Raw genomic sequence first — 26,303 nt, forward strand, 5'->3', positions numbered from 1 at the left:
AAGACCTAATTGGACAGCTTGGGGTATGGGTTCTTAATTTGTTTTCTCAGAATCAAAGTGTGACATTAAAATATGTACGTAACCAACTGCTTCTAAATTTGAGAGAACTCTCCTTATTCCCTGAGAGAGCAAGAGTTGTCATTCCATCCTCATTTCTTCCCCCTAGCAAGACCGGATATGCAGCTGCTCTACTCAAGTGCTTTCTTTATTCATCCCAACAATCTCCTCCTTCAATTCACTCTCCTTCATGCCCTTTTTCTCCTCCTTTCCACTTTTATTTTTCATGCTTTCTTCTTTGCATTGGCAATTTCTACTATAAATCTCAGGTCGCCTCTCAGAGCTATTTCATTTGTTAAATCATTGTTTCCCTTAAAAGATTCCTCTTTGTTCATTCCTTCTGTCTATGTGATGCCCATTGCACTGTCTCACTCAATACCTTCACCTCAGCATTTGGGCCTGGAGAGAACTCCCCTGAGAAGTCTCCCTGTTGCCAGTGCAAAGAGAAAGACAGTGACTGCTACTGCCTGAGATCTGACTGATGCAGACTGGAGGTGGCAGCCATTTTGAATTAAATAAAACTGCACGTTTGAAGTCAAATGCAGAACTAAATGAAAATGACTCAAAATAACATGAGCTATTTAGGGCTTATATTTGGCTGTCAGATTTATTCCCAAAGGTCATCTCTTAAAATACTAAATTGTTTAATAATAAACTTACACAGATTTAAGCTTAATAGAGAAGCTGATAATTAATGTAAGAAGAATACAGAGGTATATTAAATATTTACCTAACTGTTTCATCAAGGCCTGAAAAAGGGTCTGAATAATGAAGTAGGTGTTCTTTAATACAGTTCTTTTGATGTGACAACATAAAAACTGCTAGAAGTATTCACTGTTTTCAACAAAGTTAAGTAACCTGGCAATATGAAAGTATTTATTCTCTTTTGGCAACGCTGCCTTTTAACTGCTATGATGGCAGTATATAAATTAAATGACAAGACCAGTTAGCCATTCTATATGTACTTGATTCCATCTTTTAAAGACAAGGAGTCCTCAATTAAGCTCAAATGAATCAAATGTTATCTGAGAAAAATATTTCTACAATAAAACTCAGTTTTTCAGTAACATAATGCTTCATCTTAACCTTTAAGCTAGTTGGACTATTCACTTTCTGACAGGAAGACTAGCATGGGTTGTTAGCTATAGTAGGCTTAAATTACATTGTAATGAATTTTGTAAAATAAAAATATACTCAATACAACATTAATTGAGTTAGCTAGGCTTATGTGGGCATTTCTTACATTTGTTTCTTTGGAGCTGGCCCAGGTCAAGTAATTCAGATATCAGATTGAATGAAGCTCTTGTGTTCTGATACAGCTGTTATTATCTTTTAATTTCCAATTATGAAAGAGTTGGCTGGTAGAAATGAAAAGTGTTTTTCTTCTAGTGGCTAATGGATCAAAAGCTGCCTTTACAACTTGGCTCTCTTTGGTTGTAGAGTGCTTCTCTGTTTGTGAATATCATAATGAGCACTCTCCTTATCTTAATAATTGATCTACAAAGTGAAGCTGTCTCCTGGAAAAAACTGACAGCAAGGGTGTGGTCCTTCTATTCGGATCCTCAAAGCTTCTGAAAGCAATAACCCTAAAGTAAGAAGGGGCATAAGGGAGGTGTGTAAAATGACCAGAGCAAGCCCTATACTCACTGTAATATTTAAAAAAAAAAAAAAAAAAAAAAAAAAAAAGGAGAGAGACATTTTCAGCTGCTGTAAGAAAGCAGTTCAGGCCCTTGATGATTCAGAGTAGGACAAACAGGTTAGAGCAAGTGTTCTGAAACTCTTAATTATAGCATTGATTTAAGGCAAGCAAACCACACGGTCCAACATAAACAGACAGTAGAAAGCAAATACAAGGGTGTTTTAACAACCCATTTTCAGCTACCCTAATTTATCTTTCTCAGCTTTAGTCATCTCTTTTTCACCCATAAAGCCATGTATATTTCATATTTTGAAAAATCAGCCTGCAACTTTAGAAAACGCTGATATTTTCAAGCTTGTTATTTCAACTATGTGATTTTCATACAAGCATGATCACTTTTCCAGAATGATCAGTATTATAATTATCCAGAACAGAAATCTAGAATAATTCATGGATCAGCACAAAACATAGTATAAGTACCTGTAAACTAAATTCTGAAAATCGTATCTGACCTATGTTAATCATCAAAATGTGAATCCCTAATGAGATAAATTCCTTTCAGGCTGTGTATTGAAGTGGAGGTTGAAGATATGTGGGCAGCAGATGGGAGGCAGTTGAAATGAGGAGCTGCTGCGTACAGAGTAGATGCAATGCTAAATAGTAAAATTTTTACCTTCCTTTTTTTTTTTTTTTTTTTTTTTTTAAGAATTTTCAGAGTTGTAATAGTAACTGAGTAATGAAAAAAAAAAAAAAAAAGGTAAATTAGGAATTGGAAGCTATTCATATAGCACAAATTTTTACTTATGTGCTGATTTTAATTTGTTTTAAGTTTTCATATTTGCCCTGTTTGTGTTTGGGTCAGAATGGTTTTAGAAATGGCATTAGGACAAGCGGTTACTTAATAATTTCTTCAAAGCAAAGTGACACAATCTCCTTTGTAATAGCTGTAATTTTTCTTTAGCTGGTATGAGCTCACAAGTGACTTCTTGCAGTAAAAGTTCAGAGTTCAGGAGAAAGTTTGAAAATACTGGAAGTACTCCTTTGCCCAGCAATCATTGCTCTGCCCAGGCAGCCGTATGCTCTGGGGTTACGAAGCGATGCATTGGGTGCTGCCGAGCTGCCCTCTGGGAGGCCGGTGCTCCCAGCCCGGCCAAGACTGCAAAGACCAGAATGCCGTGGCAGAGCATGCGCCGAAAGCTTCCAGTTGTCAAAGTGCTCTTGCCAGAGTGGCCGTGTTTGTCATATACCAAACCCGAGAGAAGAAAATAAATATACTGACATTTTGTTGAGCTTTAAGTAGAGAAAATCCTAAAGGTAACTGTTCCTTAAGAATTTCTGCATTGACTGCATGGGTTACTGCATGCAACCGGAGCTGGTATTGCTGTGGGGATATAGATTTCCTGTACTGGATTGTAGATTTGCACAAATACTTACACCAGCAAATAATCAAGAGGTACTGCATATTAGTCCAGTGTTAGGCATTGGTGGCCTGCCTTTCAGTCGTTTATCAGCCAGTGTTTTTCCATTCAGACTGCCTTCACTGCTAAAGGTAGGTCTTGACCTTGACAAGAGAGTTGAATTGTGCAGGGATTTTACCTTTAAGAAGTAATATGAAAATGAACGTGGATTGCAGCCTGCAGGATAAAGTTCAAATACAAACAGCTAAGTCAAGGTACATATTGGAAGCCACTGCTGTGTTAGCCACTATAGATAACTTGGTGACTAACTGATTTAAATATACTGTATTGACGACAGAATTTTAGCATTTCAGCTGCTATATTTTTCACTCTGTATTTTTATACTGGTGGCTCAGAACAAGGGGAGGGATAAATACTATCTTTTGATCTCTCTGATGTAGAATCATCTGCAATTTTATGCAGCCACAGGAGTAATGGTGATTTTGCCATAAATGCAGCTAATGGAAAGCTACCCAGGGCTTGGTATATTATGGCTTACTGCAGCATTGCTTTAAAATGCCTCTCAGGGTTTTCTGCACCCCCATCGGCAACAGCAGAGCTGCCTGTTACAGATGCAATAGTTTCCTCTGTTCTTAGGAACTTGCCTGAATGTTGAATCACAATGTAGCCTTCATGGACCCTGGCTGGTTTTATATTGAACAGGGAAATAACAGGGAGCAAGCAAAGTAACTTAGCCGGTAGCCGAAACCTGTCCTTACCTTCATTTTAACTAAAAAGGATGTGAGTGGCTTAGGAGAGATTCAAATATGAAAAATGTTAAAGATGCACACGGACCAGCTGAAAACTGTCCCTGTTGGAAAGGGTCACTGACTTTACTCTGCCACTTTTCTTAACCAGTGAATTGATTTGGCTGAATTTTCCTTTGTTACATGAAAACAATCCTGGAAAGAAGGTGGTCTTAGGGACGCTGACCTCACCATCAGCTCAATACAAGTGCAATTAGGTATTCAGTGATGACCATCTCTGACACAGTTTCTCAATTAAAGTAAGCAGGTTTGGCTCATTAAAATACTTTTGATATGCATAAGAACTTCTCAGTTGTCTAAAAGTCTGAGAAATGCGGAGGTTCCTGTTCTAGTTTCATGCAGTTGCTGTTCATTTATGTCTGTATACGCATTATTATTGTGGTTTGAAATATTAATCTAAGTATGTTATCGGATCTGCTTCAGATGAAGCAGCTTTTGTAGCAGATACGAGGCTCAGTCACGCTACATGCATTTGCTTCTTAACGTTTCAACTTACATGCACATTTGGCAAATAAATTGCTTGCCTAGTCTTTGTCTTGCACGCTTAAAGATGACTTTTAGAAGGTGGCACGTCTCCACTGAAAACCTTCGGTGTGCCCCATTTTTCTTTCTCACCGTGAAAGCACCAGAAGAATTACGCTCTAACAATACCTCCCTGCCTGCTCCTCTTGGCCTTGCTCTTCCCCGCCGGCAACCCCGGCCTGCTTCCAGCGAGGGGCGGCCGAAAGCCGGGGACCCCCGGGGAGGGGCCGCGGTCCCCGCACCCTTCGCCCCTGCCCAGGCCAAGTGCCCGAAAGGCCAGCTGGTAGGTGCGGAAAATAGGCAGCCGGCTCCTTTAAAGGTGCCCTGCTAGAGAAAGGGGTGGAGAAGAGCGAAGCCTGGTGTCTCTTTAACCTTGCTGAAGGACGCAGCAGTATTTATTGACGTATGCAAATAGCCAGGGGGAGGAGGTGGAGGAGGAGGAGGGTGCTTGGAAAAACAGGAACCAGAATCAGTTTCTCATTGCAGGGTGAGAGCTCTGAGTTCCGGTGTAAGAGAAAAGAGACGTGGCGAAATTGCTGTATATCTCTGCCCTATAAGCACATCTCTCATTTAGACTGAAGGGAAACAAGGCATCAAAAAGGGTGAAGCATCTTAAAAAAATATTTTAAAGGCAATCTAGCACGATCAAAGCTTACATGTTCCTAAATGGGGGAGGGGGAAGATTACGGGTTTGCCTTGCAACTTGCTGTAGCGTAGCACTAGCAATAGGACGAGATTTTTGGCCGGCAAATGATTAAAACAGCCTGCTTTGTGGTATGAATGACAATGTTAATAATCTGTCTTTGTGGTTTTTTCCCCTACTGTTTCAGCTGCGCAAACCATGCAGGATGATTTACTGATGGACAAAAGCAAAGCCCAGCCCCAGCAGCAGCGGCAGCAGCAGCAGCAGCAAGATCCAAACTCAGCAGAAGCCCCCTCTACGCCCATCTCGTCGGAGACGCCCAAGCCAGAAGACAACAGTTCAGTGACTAGTATCGGCACATCAGCTCCTTCCCAAAATAGCAAGGAGAAGATGCAGATGGAGTCTCCCATTTTGCCTGGCTTGAGCTTTCACCAGCCTCAACAAGAACCTGCAGCCGGCACCTCCTTGTCTCCCTCCTTCGGCAGCACCTGGTCTACAGGGACCACAAACACGGTGGATGATAGCTTTTTCCAAGGGATTACTCCAGTCAATGGGACAATGCTTTTCCAGAATTTTCCACACCATGTCAACCCTGTATTTGGTGGCACTTTCTCGCCTCAAATTGGCCTAGCTCAGACTCAACACCACCAACATCAGCAGCAGCAGCAGCAAGCTCAACAGCAGCAACAGCAGCAGCAGCGGAGGTCACCTGTGAGCCCTAATCAGGCACCTTTTGCCCAGAGAAATGCTGCTTACAGTCATCAGCCCATCATGACCAGCAAACCGTCTTCCTCCTCTGCCTCCTCATCTTCCTCCTCCAGCTGGAATAACCATCAAAATGCAGCTTGGAGTACACCTTCCAACCCTTGGGGTGGGCTGCAGGCTGGTAGGGACCCTCGAAGGGCAGTTGGAGTGGGGGTCGGCGTGGGAGTGGGGGTCGGCGTACCCTCCCCCCTCAATCCCATTTCACCCCTTAAAAAGCCGTTCTCCAGCAATGTCATTGCCCCTCCGAAGTTCCCACGGGCTGCACCCTTAACCCCCAAATCCTGGATGGAAGACAACGCATTCAGGACGGACAATGGCAACAATCTGTTGCCTTTTCAGGTAAATGATTACATGTACCTTCTATGTGGTGACAGCTATCACACGGTGTATTTATTGCAGGGGGATATTTCACTTTATTGTTCTACCTGAGAGGCATAATTCATATCTGCACCAAATTGTCACCTCATATGAAAGAAGTGGGGTTGATCCTAGGGAGTGCATACACAGAGATTCCAAATTCTGGCTCAACATTAGGTCTTATTGTTCTTGTAATCTGTTCTTAAATGCGACTGTTGTTTTTCTTTTTTTGTACCATCAGAAAGGTAGTAACTAGCCTTTCTACATGAAAAGCAGGTTTGGCAGACTATGTTCTATTGCTGCTCTTTGTATAATAATTATTTTTTACATTCACCCATATGTGAGAAGCAGGAGATGTTAAAATAGCTTGCTTCAATTTCCAAACTGGCACATAAATTTTAACTGAAGGTGCTATTTGACCTGAGATCCAGTTAGTTATTTTATCATCACTGAAATAATTAATTGTCTTTATGCTGGGGAGTTTAACAGGGGGGTTAAACATAAGGTCTGTTATCATAAGGTATACATATGAAAGACTGTATATGTCTGACATGTACAGCCGTGCTGTTATATTCACGGCGGATGCTTTGAATACATCTAGAAGCAGCGTGGGTGTGTATGGAAAGAGTGGCGTATCTGTCCTTTCCAGTAAGGAAATGCCTAATACAATTGACATGTTTTAGAAATGGCAGGGAGGTATTGTATAAAATAAACCATTTTATGCTGTTCAAAATATTTGCAGAGAAAAGAGACAATAGGACACGACCTTCAGAGCCATATTGCAATGGAGTCTATTTACTAGCTACTCTGAAATATTTAAAGCTGCAGTGTCCTTCACTTTTTTTTTTTTTTTTTAATTTATGACGACAAGGCAGATCAATTGCGGTTGAAACTGGGCCACATAGAAAATTTGCAATTTTAATGCAGAACAAAATCTGTCATGGTGCGAAATCCATTTTAAGTTGAAGAAAGAGCATATACTTGCAGCTATATCTATACAAGGTGAAGTGAATCTCAAATTTCTGCTAGGCTAGCTGTTTTTAGTCTCAGACATATCAACATTTTCTGGTTTGGATTACAGTGAAATCATTCATATATGCTTTCTCAGTAAACCAGAAACTCTCAAACATTTTTAACTTAGCAGATCTGTAAGAATGGCATCTAGCTTGACACTTAGCATTAGAAACAAAATAAATAAATAAATCAAGATCCCCCTCCCTTCACTTTAAGAGATTGTTGAAGTAAGATATATGCATTCCTGTACTCTTTCCAGTCCCATTCAAAGAGGGCATTTTATAGTCAGCCCTGAAATTTCATTTTGCTGCTTCATTCTATTTAAAGGGAGAGTTGCTAATTTTTTATTGGCTACGCTAAATGAAGGCGGAGTGGCTTCTGTTAAACTGCTGGGCAATGTCTCTGTAGCATTGAAGTCTGGAGAAAGGTTATACATCAGATGCAATATGCCTAGTGAAGCTATTAGGTTGCACAGAAAGCCCTAGCATAAAAGCTGGTGAATATATCTCCCAGTTCTTGTTTTAGGAGTGGGAAATGTTTCAATTTACAAGTGTTCTTTCATTTGTCTCCCTGTAAGGTGTTACAAATTCTGGTAAATTTGATTTAATAGGAAAAATAACAGTAAATTTTCTAATTTCTGTGGTTTGCTCAGTAAAAACATCTTTTTACGTTACATACAACACTATGTATTTACACATACATACATACAACGTTATATATTTATTATTGTGACTACAAACTGTCACAAATTAAACTGTCTGGTATTTAGTCATCGGTGGCGAAAAAAAAAAGTAGATAAATACTTTAAATAAAAGTTCCTTTGATTTTAACTAAGGTTCTGAAAAGGTAATGTATTAGTCAATGTGTAAACTCGGAAACTTCTTTTTCTCTCTCTGAATATAATATGGTATTTTTCTTTTCAATTGAAAGCAAATACTTAGACTATTTTGAACACCAGCTCAAATAACAGTCTGATTTCAGAGACTCAGAAAACTTGTAAATTTTTTTTTCCTAGTAGGTTTTTTTTTTTTTTTTAACGAGAATTACTGAATTTTGCGTACTAAGGATGTGATCTGGATTAATGTTGATTGCTCCTATACTTCACAACTTGCCAAAGAAACCTTGAAACTGTTCTAATAGGAGGCAACTGTTCCATGTACTGTTTACTGCGTTGATAAAATGAAATTCATAAGAGTTCAATATTTGCTGCCTGGATTGTTGTTGAGTTTGTTTGTTTGTTTATCTTCATAGAAATTGGGCAATATATTGACTGAGTAAGTTCTGCTTGTCAGCACTATCAGGAAATTCCGGCAGGTTTATCCAAGTACATCTGCCACACTTTATAATTGAAGTGTTTTTTTTTATTATTGTTTGTTTCAGAAATACCTTTCTGTGAACTTGCCATGCAAGTAAACATGTTAATGCACATTAGCAAGTTCTTTGTATTAACTCATTCTTTTCTATTACCTTGAGATTATAAGACCTTTTAAACGTTTTGGTTTATATTTATTTCGTTATGAAGATATGGAGTTCTAGGGAAAAAAAAAAAAAAGGAAAATCTTTCTCTAAGGAACATGTGTATAAGGCAATGCTATGTGTCTTCATTCCTGAATTAGAGTACCTTATTCCTGAATCAGTGCACCTTATACTCATGGCAGCTGCCTTATTGGTTTTGACATACTTGTGCTGAATTATATGAGAACACTTAAAGCATCAGTTGGTAGAAATACTGTTGGCATCTGAATCGTGATCAGTGCTGAGAGGCAACTGAACGTGCTTTGAAGGGGACTGTTTTCATATGCTCATGGAGGAAAACTGATTGCACTACATTAAAAACAAACAAGCAAACAACAACAACAAACAAATCCACCTGAAAATCCAAAGCTGATAGTTGGAATGGAAAGCAAAAGAAGCAATTGGTATGGAATGGAGTGTTCTGCAGCAAGTAAGGGTTGGAGATGAGATCGCAGGAATAGACATGGAACAAGGCCAGATAGAAAATACAGAAATGCGGCCAATGTGTTCTGAATATTCTTTGGCTTATGGGAGGTTCAGGCCAAGTTCCTGTGCTGTGATTGTCATGTGACAGGCAGTAGTGTTGTGCCATTATGCCAGGTTATCCTCCTCTCTGGCATTTGAGGTTGACATTAACTGATTGTCCCTGGAACCAGGGCCACGGTTCAGTTCCTTTTTTACAGCAGAGCAGTGGGGCTTGAAGAGAACTATTGTCATCTCGTGCTTCTGAGTTGCTCCCAGAACTCTTGTCCTTCAGTTCTCGCAGGTGAATGGTAAATTTCTTTTGGCTTTTGTCCATACAAATATATTGTGATACAGCTTGTGGGGTTGGGAGGATTGATAGTGCTTGAAATAGATCCTTGGAAGTGTGGATAAGAAATTTTCTTTACTGTGGAGAAGATAGAGAAGGAATTAAATGCTAGAAGGACAGTTGTTAATTGCAAAAGTCAACCATATGGAAGTTTAAAAATATCACTGTAACAAATAAGTGAAAGATTTGCCAGAACTTGTGCAAATGTTGTCAGGTATGCTGCTCTTCTAGTAATGTTCTTCAGAAACAATAAAAAAATGCACAATTGCAAGCTGCAGATTTAAAAGCTGCATAGCACTTTCGTGCTCTGAAGCTTCTGGCATACATCAAGTCAGGCTTGACAGCTTTACTGATAGATACTTCTCTAACAATAAAAAGGTGGTATTTATTGTGGATAAAATAGTTTTAGTATGACTTCTTTTGCAGAGCGTGTTAATTGCACAGAGATCAAAGATAACTGGGCTGCAAAAGTTTTGTTGTTATTGTTTTCCATTGGTTTCAGTAGGAATTAGTCTAGATCCAGATAAAATTTCTAAAGTTAGCTTATAATTTTATGTACCTTATAAAAATAATATTCCAAACATGCAGCCAGTTTGTTGTAAATATATGGATATATGCAGAAATATGTGCTTGTATATATGTATATTTAGAAATTTAGATTTACATATACTAATTAGTAATACATTAGCAGGCACAAGTCCTTCATCATGTGTAGTACTAAACACATTGTAGCTGTTTACTGCGTGAAATGACAAGCGTGGGAATGGCCACTGTAATGTTTATAATTTTAGCGTGATTTTCAGCTGATAATTAACAGACAGCTCCTTAAGAAAATATTTTCTTTGAACACTTGAAGTTCTTCAGGCCTGTGATATTAGCTCATACCTAGCTTTACCCACTCCAGTGCAAATTTATATCCATAATAAATTGTGTATGCACACACCTAGGTACCTATAAAATATGCGTGCACATGCAGTAGAATAATACACAGAATAATTGTCCTCACGTCTTAGGGAAAAATATTAAAATATATTATCTTCAATTTTGTAACATTGTTTATGAGTCGAGGATTTTTTCAGTCTAAAAATGCTCTGTACCCTGGTGACTGTATTTTAAAAGATTTTGTTTAAGTCTAGGTATTATTTTCAACCAAAAATCATATTATGCGGTAAGTCTATCATAAATTTATTTTTGAACCACTATTTCTCTGCTCTGAATTGGACATTTAGGGTGCTGACAGTATGGTAGGTAACTGTACATAATATTAGTAGCACTACTAGTATCTTGAAAATAATTTCTTAGTTTAGTCTAATCTTACTGTTTCTTATCTGATGATACTCTAGTACTGACAGCCTGTGAGTATGTGAAACAAACAAATGCACACAGAAGACCCAGTTGTGGAAATAAGTCTGCTTTTCTACTCCCTGCCTTATCCCGCTGCCTTACACGCTTCTGATGTTACTATTGCACAAAATATATATAACACAAAAAGTAGCCTGATTTGGAATATAGAAGTGTGAGAAGGCATGTTATGGTATCTCAGTAGTCTTTCAGTATAAAAGCGATAACTAATACCTGACATTCTAGCTTTAGTAGTTGTGATAACATTACAGTTTTTTAGATATTTTAATTTTAAATGTCTGCATTTTCAAATTAATTAAGACACAATAACATAGAATAATAAAGACATCACTTCAATATTTGAAGTGTGATGATTTGAGCTCTAATTACTTATTTTATTGATTTTGAGTAAACAGTTGAGTCATAGATAAACCCTCATTCCACACTTGTGAAGGCAGAGCGAAGGTAACAAGTTTGATATGCAGGTGATGGTCTGAGCAACTTCATATAGAGAAGGACTTCCTCAAAAGCAGTAATGGTATTAATGTAGTACAACAAAGCAATAATTTGTCTTAAAGGTTTGCTGAAGAAATTACCCGCCTTTCCTTAAGGAGACATGTTAGAAGGTGAAGAGCATTTTGCTATTTCCCTTCTTGGATTGTCTTCCTAGAGTTTCATTTTTCTGCCTAAAGGCTGCTCTTGTGAATTGAATGTAAGAGGAAGAAAGACATGGAAAATCAGTGTTTCCCTCTTTTAGGTGATTTTCAAGGAGAAAATATGAGTTTGCTGTATGGATGATGAATGTTTCAATTTCTTAGCATTTGGTAAAATAGCTCTCCTTTCGTTAAGATCAGTCACGAGTGCTTCCTGGATGAAGCACAGCAAGGGAAAATGAAAAGATTGCACTGCTTAGTTTGAAGTTACATAGGGATTTTAACTACAGAGACCTGAGTTTTGCTTGGACTGGGTAGACTAATGTGCTTTTCAAGACTTTCAAATTAGCCTGAAGGGAAAAATACCAAAACTAGCCAGTGGTGATTTTTAAGAGAGATTCAAAGGCTCTTTGGCCTTTGTTTTTCCTACTGATCTCTTGAGATAGTTTTAGGAGTTTGAAAATACCATTTGTAAATAAAATATACTTGCCGTAGAAAAATTATCAAGATGTTATTCCAAACTCCCAAAGGAAATAAAGGCCTTGATAAACGTCACTGCTTTTTCCCAAAATAAGCATGTTGTTTTGCTTTTGCTTTTATAATAGTAACATGTGATATGTTATTTAAGGAGAAAGATCTGCTCAAGTCCTCTAGCATAATGGCAGTTAGAAGACTTCAGAAGTAAAAAGTATTTATTTTCTTCTCTAGTTCCCCCTCCCTGTCTCTCAGCTCCCAGAAGTCAATATAAAAAGCTGTTCATGTGTAATTGTTGATTGCAATTACCTGCTGAAAATGGAGCACCGTATTCTGTAGGCAAGGAGGAGGATTGTTTACTTGTATTCCGTGTCTTTGAAAAAATCATGCTTTTACTGTCAGAAGGTATCAAATGCTAGATAAAGAAATTCCATGTGGTCTTCAAGTGAGGGGATGACAGGAGTAGGTAGGATTTACTGCATTCTCTCAGAGGTAATCGGACTTCTGGTCCCCTTCTAGTCCATTGCAAGCCTAAGGTACTTGATTTCACAAGATGCTGCCTGAAGTAGGTCTCGCTACTTCCTGTCTCAACCTACACAGTCAGTAAGGTGGGATGGAAATGAAGTTTCAGAAAGGGCAGGAAGCAGAATGTTCTAGTTCCTGTTGACTCAGCATAAGGTTAGCTAAATTCCCCTTTGGACTCCTCCTGTTGCTGCGTGGTCTAATAACTTCCCTTCTGTAGGGAAGCTTCCTCAATGTCTACATATGCGTAGAGATAATATTTTTTTTCTTTTAGCCAGTAATAAGAGTAAGTGAAACACACAGTATGAGAGAAATAAACAATGTGTATTGCAAAGCTTTAGGCAAATTTTCCATTCCTAGTAATATTAGCATTTTGTGTATAAATATGTTTACAATATATATGCACATGCATAAACAGATGCATACAGATATGTTTAAACAGTTCATTCTCTTCAGAAAACAATTCTAATAATATTCAATGGTGTCTGCCCTAGAATTAATAAAGTAGGTTTTGTTGTTATTGACATAATCTACCTTTTTTCGTACTTAATGTCAAACTGTTTTCAGTGGTTATGCAAGTTGAAATGTAATAGTTCACTGTTCTTATTGCCTAACAGGTGTGTCAGAGCAATGTTTAGACTCTTTGACTCTTAGGCTATTCTAACATTTCATACATTTTGTAACTAGGTTTAAGGTACCATGTTTTTTAGTTATTTCTTCTTTATTTCATTTTTTCTTGTTTCATTTTGCAGAAATTTACGCAAAGAGCAGAAGCATTTCTAGTAACTGCCAAAAAGCATGTACATACCAATGACAAACAGGTGTTTTAAAGAAATTAGATGAAAGTGCTGGTTTTGTTTATAGAAATAGGTCTTTATTTGTAACCTCTTTTATTACTTGTAAATTTCAGACTTTTTAAAAATGTAGGTGGCGAAATGCTGCAGACACTTTGCCTGTGTATCTTCAGACTTGGTCATCATTTTCATTTGCTTTTTCATAAACTTTAATTATATGATTTTATTTTTTCTATTAAGTTCACAGTATTATTTGTAAAACACAGCCAACTGATACCTTCCTTTTTCTCATTATTCAACATGACTTTGTTTTTATTGCATGCCTTTCAGAATCATCCCAGACATAAAACTGTCCATTATTCTAAGATCTTACAGAAGAGAAGCACTGTACAGATTGTGATAGATACTGATTTGTCTTGTCACATTAGAGTCAGCAGGAATTATACCACTCCTTCTTCTCTAAATGTACGTAAGAGACAGTGTTTGGAGAAATCATTTCCTTCTCAGTGTTCAATCTGAGAACACTAAAAAGCTTTTTCTTCTGAAATATTTAGCATACATAGCTTTTTATTCCATGCAGAACATCCATTGACTGCCTTTGTTTGCTGCTTGTGTGAATATCAGAATAGGAACCAGAAAGTGAAGAAAATAAATTATCACATGTGAACAGGTCTAGTTACTGAGCAATTATTCAGGAATTAAAAACTCTTCATCAGAGAAAAGAAGGAAAATATGTAATTTCCTCAAGTGAGTCCCACTTTTGGCTTCTTTCAATCGCCTGTGTTGTTTTCTGCACATCTTCCAAATTCTGCATGAAACAACATAGAGCTTTCATAGATAAACAAACTTTAATTACTCAAAAACATCACTGCAAAGGTTTATTCTGGACACTGGCTGAAACGGGTTGTGTTGGGAAAAAAAAAAGGATCATACACTTAGCTATGGTTTATTCATGCAGAATGGTACAACTTAAATTGCGCTAACAATCTTGCTTCTGCACTTGCTATCTCTTTGTATGGCTTTGTAAAATTCGGAGGTCTTTCACATTTCCTAGAGCTTAAGTCAAATGTTTAAGCAAAACCACAGATTGTCTTGCATGTTATGATGATGACATTCATATGATTCATCAGCCAAGTTGCAATCTTTTGATCAACACCACAGATTGTTCTTGGATTAACAGAGTTAATGAAAGTAATGTGTATAGAGCACATATTGTCAATGGGTTTCAGAGACATTTGACATTTGGGATTCCTGCCAAGGTTTTGGATGTAGTGTGATTTTTGTGGGCCTAACCCCTTTTTCTTGTTTCATCCAGCCTTGAACTGCTCAACTCCATTCCTTTCAAACTTCCCTTCTACTTCTTTCTGTTCCTGCTTTTTGATCCCTTTTTTAACTGAGGCTTCTCATCTGAGTTGGCCTTCTCTATTTTGCTTTTTGTACGTCAAAGCTTAAAGCTACAGGGCAAGGCCCAATAAACTTCTGTAGTCATAAGGTGAATCATGTTCACTTGCTCTGTGTGGGAACATAATGGCATAAGGGGTTTTAAATAGGCTTAAACAGACTTAAGTAAGACAGAGTTGTCAGAAATGTTAGATGAAAATTCTAAATTATCATTTGGTTAAATTTCTGTAACACACACTTAGTTTGAATGTGCTGAATGGATTTTCTTTTCTCGTCCCCTCACCCAGTTTCCAGAATGTGTGACTTGGGATGGATTTTCACGTGGATTGACATAAAAGCATTTCTGACATAAGAAAACAGTATTTTTGCAAAGTTAGAAACATTATTTATCTAACATGGACATTTTCTCTTTAATATAATTTTCTTCTATGTCATAATTGTAAGTGGATGTTCTGGTGAAGTTCACCCTTCCTACATGGAAGAATTATTGTGAGATGTGCTGGTCTTAAAAAGACGCCCTAAAAAGTTATTTTTGGCAACAGTGTGAGCAACTTAAAGCTGACCTTTTAATGAGAAATGTCATTCAATTTTAGAAAGTGGTACTATATATAATGTAATGTATTTCTGAATTACTCATCTGCTGAAGCTTGTTTGTGTTCTCAGAGTGGTAAAGCCTTTTTTGCAAGTAAGATTTGCTTCCTAAAGGCAGTCTGGAATTATGGCTTCTTATGAGAGTTGTGAAAAATTAAATGTAACAAACATTTCATTTTAAAAGACTTGAATGATAAAAGAATATTTTGGATTAATGGAAACTTCATAATTCCTCCTTGGAAGTTGCTACTTTGTTATCTTTGAAGCAGTGGAAACATTTTAAGCTTTTACTGCTGCTGTTTGTTAGCTGTTAGCAGGGGAAAAACAAAAGGAAGAAGTTGCCATTTTGCCTTGAATGATTACATAATTTCTACCTTGCGAGTTTTAAAAAGGACAACCTAGTGTGTCTGACTTGGTTTTGAGGAATAAAGTTTACATCATAACTATAACATCAGTACTCTACATCATCTCTACCATTTAGTTTAGTTTATTAACACACATAGTATAAATAAACTTAAGAACAGAAATGAACAAAATTGCTCTGTTAACTTACAGTATCTCAGAACAGTGCATTGCGAGTTCTACTAAATGCTAGATTGCCTCCATTTTTTCAAGCTTGCCTTCCATTATCACGACTGTGAACACCCAGGCATGCCTTTTCTCTTTTCTATTGACCTTTTCTATTTCTTGTGAACTAATTTTTTTCTCTTTCCTGTTGATCTAAAAATCAAAAATTAATAATAAATCCTTCCAGACCATTCAATTAAGTATTAAGAAGGCAGTGTTAAATTGAGAAAAAATATCTGGAAAATATAACCCTTATTTTTATAAGTAAGTATGGTACTTCAGTTCAGGTAACACGTTTTTTGCATGTTCAGTAATATTTTCTATCTCATGCAAGTGTGACAAGCTCTGCTTGAATTGCTGTGAGCAGTTCTTGTTTGTATGTTATGGTAGTCCAGGTCCAGGTGACCTTACCTCTACTTAGTTTATTAGGTGGATGCCTACAATGTAAAAGGCAGAAGTCTAAGCTTTAAAAAGTTTATCGTGTGTTAAGCAGCTGGAAATATGGTAGAGAATTAGCAGCATGTGACAGACAACCATGAACTGTTATATGGCCTTACAGCAATCAAAAGATCATACTTCAGAAACTGTAAGTCTAATGTACTAACTACTGTGTTCCCTGTGGTCTGACAAGGAAGCGTTCTCCACTGAAAACAGAGGTTTTTAGGCAGATCCTTTAATGCAGTATTTTACTTTGTCAAGGAGATTTGTTAAATGCGTTAATGAATTAACCTGTAGGTAGCTAGTATTATTGCCGTTCGCTACATGACCTTTAGAGTAACCACACATTTGTAAAGGTTTAATAAATGATTAATGTATGAACTAATTATTAGGGTTCAGTACATTAACAGATGACTTGTAACCAAACAATATCAGCTATTGATGTGCTTAGTAACCATTAAGATCTATTAATAACCAAGTCTGTCAAATGTTTATGGTATACTTCACGGTTTTGAGATTTTCTTTAAAGCATTTATAAAGATACCTTTTAGTTTTAAATTTACGATTAATATAACAGTCTAGTATTTCATCACTTTAAGTTATTCTCATATTTGTGTATTTGTTCTAGGCTTGTTTATTTATTCCTGTGTCATTTAAAAATAATAATAATTCAAAACAGTGAAACATCTCATAGTAACAGAAAGGGCTTTTCTTAAAACTCAAAGCCTTAGGCAGTGGATAACTGCAGTATGAAGACTGAAGCAGAACAAAAGGATGGAGCAAACAAAAGTCAGGTATGAGAAAAAGTAGGATTTTTATAATGCAAAATGAAAGTGAAGTTGCAGTGTTTCTGTGTATGGTATCCAAGATAACAATGTACCTATTCGCTCTCTGTACGTGAGAATTTCAGCAAATGAAACCTTGCAGCCATTAGGCTGGGTTTTGCATTTCAGCAGCTTGGTGATTTCTGCTGCTTTTGGCTGCTACTAAATGACGCTGTACTGTGTTGTTTGGGAAATAAAATTGACCGTAATTGTCAGCAGAGCTAAAAAGTGATGTTTTGATCTAAGCTTCTGTAGACAGTCTCTTATGCCTTGTCTAAACAGGAACACGCTCCTCTGACATGGTTTCACAAAGTAGAAATGGAAGATGACTTATATAACAACTTCTTTCGTGTTAGGCAAGGGAGAAGTAAGTGACTTCCTGTGCTCCATTTAAAACTACTTGAAAATGGATTGCAGCAGATTTTACACTTTTTTTGGAAGGGTTCAGCTCTTAGAGAATGTTCTGTTAGTATTTTACCTTGTCTTAATATAAGCTTGAACTGGAATTGGTTTTAAAACGCAGCTCAGTCGGACATGTAGATGAATAGGAATAATGTAAAAGAGGGAATACAGTGAAAATATCTTACTTTTTTGAATGCAGATGTGGAAAGATGCAAAAGGCATCCAACCCTTTTTTATAGAGCCTGGAATTTTGTTTGGCTTTTCAGTTACATTGATGCTTGTTGTTTGTAATTGTCCTGAAATATACTAAACTCTTATCTTTCTCCTTTCTGTGTCCTTTCTGGTTGCTGAGGTTCCAGTTTATAGTGAAGACGAGTCTTTGAGCTCATGACCTTTTAGTTACTAATATTAAATATCATCCTTCTTTGCAGCAGTTCTTCAAATTCATTCAGTTCTTTCTGTATGATAAGCTGGTCTCCTGTATATTGATAGGTTGCAAATATCATTAGTGTATTCCTATGTAATACCACCTTTATTGATAAATTTGGTTTCAAGATTTGTTTTTACAAAACTCCATTAGTAACTTCAGGTGATTTCTGCTCTCTCTCTTTTTCCTTTTTTAAAATTTTCTTTCTTATCTCAATTGCACTATTAACCACTTTTTTTTTCTTTTTTTTATTTTTTGCCATTTATATTGTTACTTTTGCTTGTAGCACTTTACGAAGTGCCATATTGAAGCCCTTGCTGGATCAGCTGTATTGTACTCTTTGAAGAACCAGGTTTCATATTTTGCAGGACATTGCATGATTATTACGAGATGCTACGCTATCTTTACTTTTTCTTTCTTAAATATATCCTTGAATTTCAATTATAAAAACTAGAAACAATGTTTGTCTTGTATATTTTCATATCCTGCTCTAGTCATTGCATTTCATTTTTATTTTACCAGTCAGATATACACACTACCCACATTCTTGCCTGTGATTTAGTCACATTCTTGCTTTAGTCATCCCGCCAACTGCATTACCAACTCAGGTTCCTTTTGATAACAGTATTCACATTCACACTGATATCTATAATTGGACTGGATGATACTGCTTTGTCTTGTATTCTGCCCTTGTCAACTTGACTCCTGCCTTTGTATGTGAAGACTGATTAGGGAGCACACGTTAATTGCTCCTGACTTCTCCTGATTCTATTTATTTAATTCTTTATCTGTCTTGCTAGACTTTTTCCTAGACATTTGTTGTCCAAGTTATTAATGCTGAACTTGTTAAAGTTTCCCCACACATGCTTATGTAGCTGAACATCCTGATTCTTTTCTTTATAACAAAATCTCTTAAGGTGCCTGTCAGTTCTTATTACGTTGTACAAACAAGGAAAAATCTGTTGCAAATCTGATGACTTCTGTCTGAAAATGTTTACCCTGTCTGGAGCACTCTATTTCCCCTGTACTAAATCAATTTCAGCTCCTCTAATGTGAAAGTTTTTCTTATTCCTGTGAGTATCTTCTCTGTTCTTGTGAGAATTATCATTAAAAATAATAATTAAAACAAAACAAAACTATTTTCAGTGTCTGTTAGCAAGAAGGTGTAGGAAGAAGGTGGCAGGCTGTATTTTTGTGTGTGTCTCTTTTAAAGTAGGTTTTTAATTCTTGTGCCACAATTTGTCATGCATATTAATTGTGCTGTAATAATATAAAGTCAGGATATGGACAGCTTACATGAATGGTTTTGGTAATTAAAAGTATATGACAGCTAATAGGTTAAATTTAATTTTTTTTTTGAAGTCCTGCTGGATGCAAAGTGACATCACACTGAGAAGGTCACCTTCTTGTCTTCTCTGGGAGATGTTTTTCATTGAGAGTGTTTGTGGCCTGTTTTAGATCTCTCAGTAAATGACCTCACTTTTCTTTTCTTACTGAACAGCCATTCCCACTGTACTTTCCTATTTTCTTTTTTTTTTTTCCCTCTTTTTTTCCTTTCAGAACTAAAGGACTATATTGGCATTGGAATGGAAAAATTACTGTCTTCTCTAAGGGTAGTTCTCTAAACCAGGAGGTGACGAACTTGTTCGGGATGAACAGATGAAATATCTTATTCCTTTTTGGTTGAAATATCTAGCTGGAGTTCTGGCACCTACAAATTGTTTTGCTCAGGAGTCACTATTTTCTGAACACAACAGACCTGGCTTGAAATATGCCAATTAGATACTATTTTAGTCACGTTGCTTTTAAAAGCACAGTGGCTTTAGGTGAGAGACAATATTTGTTGGCCATAAGGCTTAAACATTTCAGTAACTTTTATTTAAAAAACAACAACAACACATTTTGGCATTATATCCCATGTCAGTGGTTATTGGAAAAACAAAACGACTGTTTCTGTTCCAGAGAAATCCTTGAGATTCCCTTTCTGTGGTGGCCAAAGTAAATGAAGTTGCTGGGCAGTGGTGCTCAGATATCTGCTTGACAGTTCCTACCTGCATGCTTTTCTGTCTCCTATTTTGTCTTGTTATCTTATAGCATCATGAAATAGACTTCTCATTTTGTAAATCTTTTTGAGACGATGACTTCCTTGCACTGTATATCTCTACTCTGTTTTGCATTATGAAGTTCAGACAGTGCAGACCCTTTCATGCTGTAGCATCTGCAACATTCCCTTCTCCATTTGCTGTCTTTGCATGTCTGTAGAGGTATTTTAATGTTGGGATTTTAGATTTGTGCTTAACTCGTGCTGATGGAGCTAGCAAGGTGAATTCTTAGGTCAATGTAAGACTTTCCTTGCTATGGGACACAGGGATAATTCTACTCAACAGAGCTGTGGAAGCCCAAATGTAACTTATCAATGTTAAACTCTTGCACGGCAGGCCAGTGAACCTCTTAAATTATGTCATTTTAATAGCTCAAGGGTGTAATGAATGGCCTTCTAAATCCCACTGCTGATGCTTTTTTTTTTTCCACTTGCTTGTTTTTATGAATTGATGATCATCTTGGGTGTAACTACTTTAATCCTATATTTTAGAATTGTTACAAGCAATTGTTACTGGAATGAGTTACTATAATACAAAGTGAATACATCAGCTTTTTGAGAGGCATTCAGCAACTGGACGGATGAGCAGATTTTTATCTAAAACATCACATTGAACAAAATATGACTAAACGTCAGTGCTGTCAGGGAGTGCTCAGACAGCTGTAATGTCTGCAGATCATTCCATACAATAGTGTAAAGGGATAAGGGGTGTAAGAATAATAGCATTTTTTGTAGATTTTTTTTTCTTTCCTTTTTTTTTTTTTTTTAACAAGTTTTCTAATTGCTGTTGTTTTAGTGGCAAAAGGGAGGTGTCTGTAATATCTAAGTGCATTAGATTTTTATTTGCTGATAATAAACAGTGTTCCCAGTTGGAGCACTAGGTTACATGATTTAAGCTTTTGACTAGATGATATATTATCTTCGAATTTTAGGTAGAGAAATAACACTAATGATCATGTAAGTAGTACATTAGCATATTATCAAAGCCCGTGTTGGAAGAATAGGTCAGGATGCTTCAAACAGCACAATAAGTAGGTTATTGCTTAGTAAGGCTCTGCTGAGAAGATTAAAGAAATGAACAATATAATATAGAACAAGAGAGAACTGTATTTAGTTTGTACCCAGCAGTGACATATTTTGGTCTGTTCCCTGTAATTCCAAAATGTGGATTGCCCAGAGGCAGCCTGCCCTGGAGCTACCACCTCCAGGGGAGGGAAGGGTAAATTCCATTACTTTCTTCCTTGCAGTTTGCAAGCAAATATTGAATATTTAGTAATTTGATAGGACATTCTGTTTAACTGATTGCAATGCCAATTCTTATGCCTATAAAGCCTGAACATTTCTACCTGTAGTTTGCATTTGTACAAAAGGGGAATCTCATTTTAACTGCCAAGAAAAATGAGTTTTAAAATGAATAATATAATTATCAGTCATATTGGTAATTCAGTATAACGCCTGTTCTGTCTCTACCTATTTCTGTGCTTTTTGGTTCATTTGGAAATGAAAACTGCAAACATTTGACTGAAAGATTTTGGTTTCCTTGTAGCATTTTAGAACTCAGAATTTATAAGGGGGGGTAAAGCTTGCATGCAATATTTACCTTTCTTAGTGAAGACTGAGTAGGACATGTTCTTGCAGCTTTTGGATTCAATCTGAATTCTTGCATGTTAATTATAAAAGTTTATGTAATCTAGTCAAGGGGATTCAATGTTGTGAACTAGAGGTCTGAAATATTAATGTTCAAATGATACAGAAGTATTTCCATAATGTATATACCATTAGATGTTGGTTTTATTTGCTTTAAACTTCCTAATTTTTCTTTAAAGTTTTTTTTAGAGATTTTTTTCTTTTCCTTTTTTCAAAGGATAGAAAAATTCACCTTTTGCCCAGTGAACTCCTGGACACCTACCAAAATAAAAAATATGCTACAGCTAGCTGGTGGTGAGAGAAGTGTATGAGAAGTTCGTGCATTTCTTCTGTGGACATTCTAACAACACTAATAACCTTAGAAAAAAATCCCTTTTTTGTTCCATAGAAAGAACATAATATATCCAGCTTAATTTAACAGTACCCAACATTAACTGGCGAGATCAAAAAAGAAAGGGGAATTAAAATAAAATTCCATTGAGAGTTAGTGCTAGTAGCTCTGCTGTAATGTTCTTCACCATGAGCATAGACAGATTTACCCTATTTTTTCCTCCTACCTATATTTTATGCTTCATTATTTATTTTGTTTTATTTTTATAATTTTATGAAATCCAATATACGGAAAAAAATATCGAAATTTCTGGTTGTGCAGCTTCTTCCTGCATCTGTGGTGTCAGTCATGTTGGTGTTGGCAGCTTTCCAGCACCAAGCTGCAGAGGAAGTAACACTTGCTATTTGCAGGTTTTTTGGTTCTTTTGCAAAGTGATCATTTTACTTTACCACATGACTGTATTCCTCAGATTTCCTTTCTGTTGAGAGGGATACCTGGATATATATTAAATCTTACTGAGGGTGCAAGTGGGATTGCATCATGGGAAGCTGCTAGGAGCTAGCGATTGCTCGGCAAGCATTCAGAGCTTGCCATATGCGATCACTTGTGCGCCACCATGGCAGACTGTGCCCAACTTCCATAGTACATTTTTTGCAGTTTGCTGTTCTTGCTGCTTTGGATTGGGATGCTGGAGTCAGACAAACTTGTTTTCCTCCTGTCTTAGTAATAACCTCCCTCCTGCAGGTGCTAGAGTGAGCAAGCCCAGTTTAAAACAGGGCTGGCATTTTGTACTGTATTTATTCAAAGCTGTGCTTCCATTGACTTCAGCTTTAGTTGGCAATGCTTAGCAATCTTATGCAGCCAAATCCAGACTTGGCTGTGCACAGGCACAGAAGGATGAAACACAGCAGTGACGACGGTGAAGACGTTTGCCTTGATAGGAAGTTTAAGTTGTTTAAACCATAAGAATTTTAGCCATTCCCCAGAATCTCATCTCTTCCTTTGACCTAAATACTACTTGTAATGCCCCCAGAATCTGGTGAGTACAAAGTGCTCAGACTTCTCTGAGCTCAACTCCAGTTCCGGTGTGCTCCTAGAAGCACTGAATAGTTCAGAATGGAGGCCATCTTGTTGCTCAGCACAGTTGTGCTGGGTTGTTCCATGTGCTGGTGCAGGCAGCGTGAAAATCTAGGGCAGCAGGAAAATGTAGAACTCAGAAATCAACTTCTGAAACTGAGGCGTCGTTCAGAACATAGAAAGCCTAATAAGAAGTTGGTTAGTAGAGGGGCTGAAATACAGAAACACAAGGAAGAGCATAGGTACTTGAGGTTTTGCTGCTTGCCTACTACAACCTGGGCAGACTGGGTGCATCTCATGGCTAAATGCATATTTGATGTTACAAATGATGACTGCTGATGTGGATTCAACATGTGCATAAATACTTGTTCAAGGATTTTGAGTATGAATGGTAGCTAGGATTGGGCAACGTGTGTCAGATTCCTGACATGCCTTCTCGGGGTAAGACTTTCCACTTTGTGACTGTAGTCTAATCAATTCAGGGTCAAGTGTCTGCTGCCATAACCCTTTGCAGAGACAGAGGAAAAAAGTTTCAGGAGCAAAAGTGTATATTCTCTGTGGTTCTTTGTTGGGATATGTTGGTCATTTCCTTTTTCAGCTCATAAGTTCCAATTCCTTTGGGCTACATGTTCAGGCTAAAAGAGGTAGTGAGGAAGCCAGGTTGTATCAGGGTCTATTTCATGCTGTCCCATGTCCCCCCATCCCAAAGACATGTATCAACTCTTGAAGTGATGTCAGTGTTTTGCTTAATTCAAGACATGATCTTGCTGTGTTAGCTCATGCTGCCAATATGGAGTATGTTACTTTGTGCTCTCCCTCAAGAGTTTTATGTTTGTGTTGTTATTCCACCTTTTGAAGATCTCCTACTGTTTGCGTCTATTTGATGCAATTTATTATCCATTTATCTTTGAGACCTGTAAGGTGGAATCAGTTGCTGTGCTGGAGATGAAGCTTTTTGGAATGCAAGTAGCCACAGCAGCACCATGAGAAATGCCCCTTGCAGTCTGCGGTTTCCAGCTGCCTGGCACCCAATGAAGCCTTAAGTGGTCCTAACATGTTTGGTAAAGCAGTGGTGATTATTACTGTTTACATGAAGAACTCCAAAACTGATTTTGATAAGTTAAGATGAGGAAAATTCTTTGAAAGCATCTGTATTGTAAGCATATGCATGTGGACCATCATTTATTTAAAGATCGTTTATAACTATCATGGAGGTACTCACAGCCCATGTGGTCAGATGTTCTTTTCCCATCTTTACCTTTCCCTCTTCACCAATAAAGGCATGGTTTGTGTGTCTACTGATAAGGGACTGAAGTTGTGCTGGGCATGCTTTGCCCTTACATGCCCGTGCTCTGAGTGGAAAGGCAACAAAACAAAGTGCACTCTATTACAGGGTATAGCAAAGGGGAAAAGTTCTTTTGATTTCAAATAATAGGATATACATACATGTAAATTGCATCTTTCAGAGAACTTACAGGTATTGCTAAGTAATCTTTGTTTCATAATTAAGGTATCCCTTAACTTTAAAGAATATCTTTTTCCTTTCTGGAATTTGCTGACAACACAGGTTATACCTCAATCATCTCCTGCAGTAAGCAACACAGGCGTCAGTCCTAGAGATAAACAGACTTCTTCAAAGCACAGGTTTGATTCATTCCTAGATGAGGTTCATTATGTTCATTGGATGGAGTCTGGAGACCTCTGAAAAATTATTATGGTTGTATAATTAAAGGTTAGTATAGTGCATATGCAGAAGAGTGTGAAAGGCAGGTAAAACAGATTATTGTAATATCTCGTTTTATTTTACTGTCAAAACTCTGCATATATTTTCTAGGAAAGTTACTGTTTGTTCTTTAATAAATAAAGAGACAGTTTGTAGACACTGTGTGGTTTGACATTTTCAATGAATAGTAGAATATTTAAAGGTGGAAAGCCGAGACCAGACTTCAGATCTCTCTTTTATCCGTGATTTAGTCCCTTATTTAGATCTTTGTAATGTTTAGGCCCCAGCAGATTTTCCATAGTGGCAGGATTTTCAAACTGCTTTTCCAAACTTTTTTAGTCTGCTTTATCATTCTGTGGTTGATATTTTCTTTCTGACTGTGGTTCTAGTCCCAGAACCTTCTTGCAACATTTTCATGTGCTGCTGAGAACCTTTGTGAATTGTTTCCATTGTTGGGACTGCTTGGCAGCAGATCGGTAGTCTGATGAAACAATGCAAATGGCAAAACGGGGAGATAGAACAGTATCAGTTCACCAAACCAGGAGAACCTGTTCATGCAGAGAAATAAGGAAATGTGTGTGTGTGCAGGAACACCAGGCTCCTTGTAAGAAATTACTGAATTTAGAAAACAATCTTCAAATATGCTGTTTACAAATGAGTTTCTACTGAAGTGAAATTTCTAATGAAAGCTTCTGAGAGTAATGGTAGTAGCTTTTTCACTTAGGAGCTAGATTGTTCACTCTTGTTTATCACCAACTCTACAAAATCTACAGCAAGTACACTGTATACTTTTGTATGCACTACAACACACTTGGAAAAATTGGTTGTCTGCATTTCCTTGATTTAACTTGATGAAGGGCCTTGGTAAGTGTTTTGATTAAATTGATCTTCCTCTGTCCAACGTAGGTGTAATTTCATCTTGAAAATATATAGCAGGTTTGTATTCCCCTTAAGGTTAGAAGGATCCTTCATCCTAACAAATCTGCCCTGGTTTAGCCAGCTATAATCTCTGGTAGTACAATTGTGTAGTAAAGCAAATCAGGGCACTAATCTGACTGAAATATGCTTCCTTACACTTTTTCAAGATATAAGCTATATAGTTACTTTTGGATTTTCTCTTCTCAAAGATGCTGTAGTTCAGTTTTGCAACACTTGAGCTCCTGACCTAATCACAATACAGAATAAGGTACTTAAAAGAAACAAATATAAACAAATGACTGAATTTCTTATTTTGAGCAGAATATGAAATTATTAATATATTACAAGAATGGATTTTTCTTTCAGCTAAGTGATACTTTTCAATCTGGCTTTATATTTCTTTTAAGAATATGAAATAAAACAAACTTTTCTAACCTACTGCATGTTGCCAAACACTGAGTCTAAGTATTGTGTTAGATAAAAACACAGAAAACAAAACAAAAACACATTTTTTTTTTTCCCAAT

General features: G+C 37.1%; 1 protein-coding gene across 13 annotated transcripts in view; it reads left to right on the top strand.

Moving 5' to 3' along the window:
- Nucleotides 1-26,303, top strand: part of CPEB3 (cytoplasmic polyadenylation element binding protein 3) — a 90,583-nt gene that overhangs the window by 1,919 nt on the left and 62,361 nt on the right. For 7 of the 13 annotated variants that reach the window (XM_084525803.1, XM_084525813.1, XM_084525805.1 and 4 more), the window contains exons 1-2: nucleotides 4,922-5,044; nucleotides 5,273-6,189. In XM_084525803.1, coding sequence (XP_084381929.1) covers nucleotides 5,284-6,189 — 906 coding nt within the window. In that variant the 5' untranslated portion in view covers nucleotides 4,922-5,044; nucleotides 5,273-5,283. Of the gene's footprint in view, nucleotides 1-2,747; nucleotides 3,011-3,078; nucleotides 3,246-4,879; nucleotides 5,045-5,272; nucleotides 6,190-26,303 lie in introns of those variants that run through there. The other 6 variants (XM_084525808.1, XM_084525811.1, XM_084525807.1 and 3 more) reach the window with 4 other exon arrangements.

This window comes from Aythya ferina, assembly GCF_964211825.1.
Source record: "Aythya ferina genome assembly, chromosome: 7".
Lineage (NCBI taxonomy): Eukaryota > Metazoa > Chordata > Aves > Anseriformes > Anatidae > Aythya > Aythya ferina.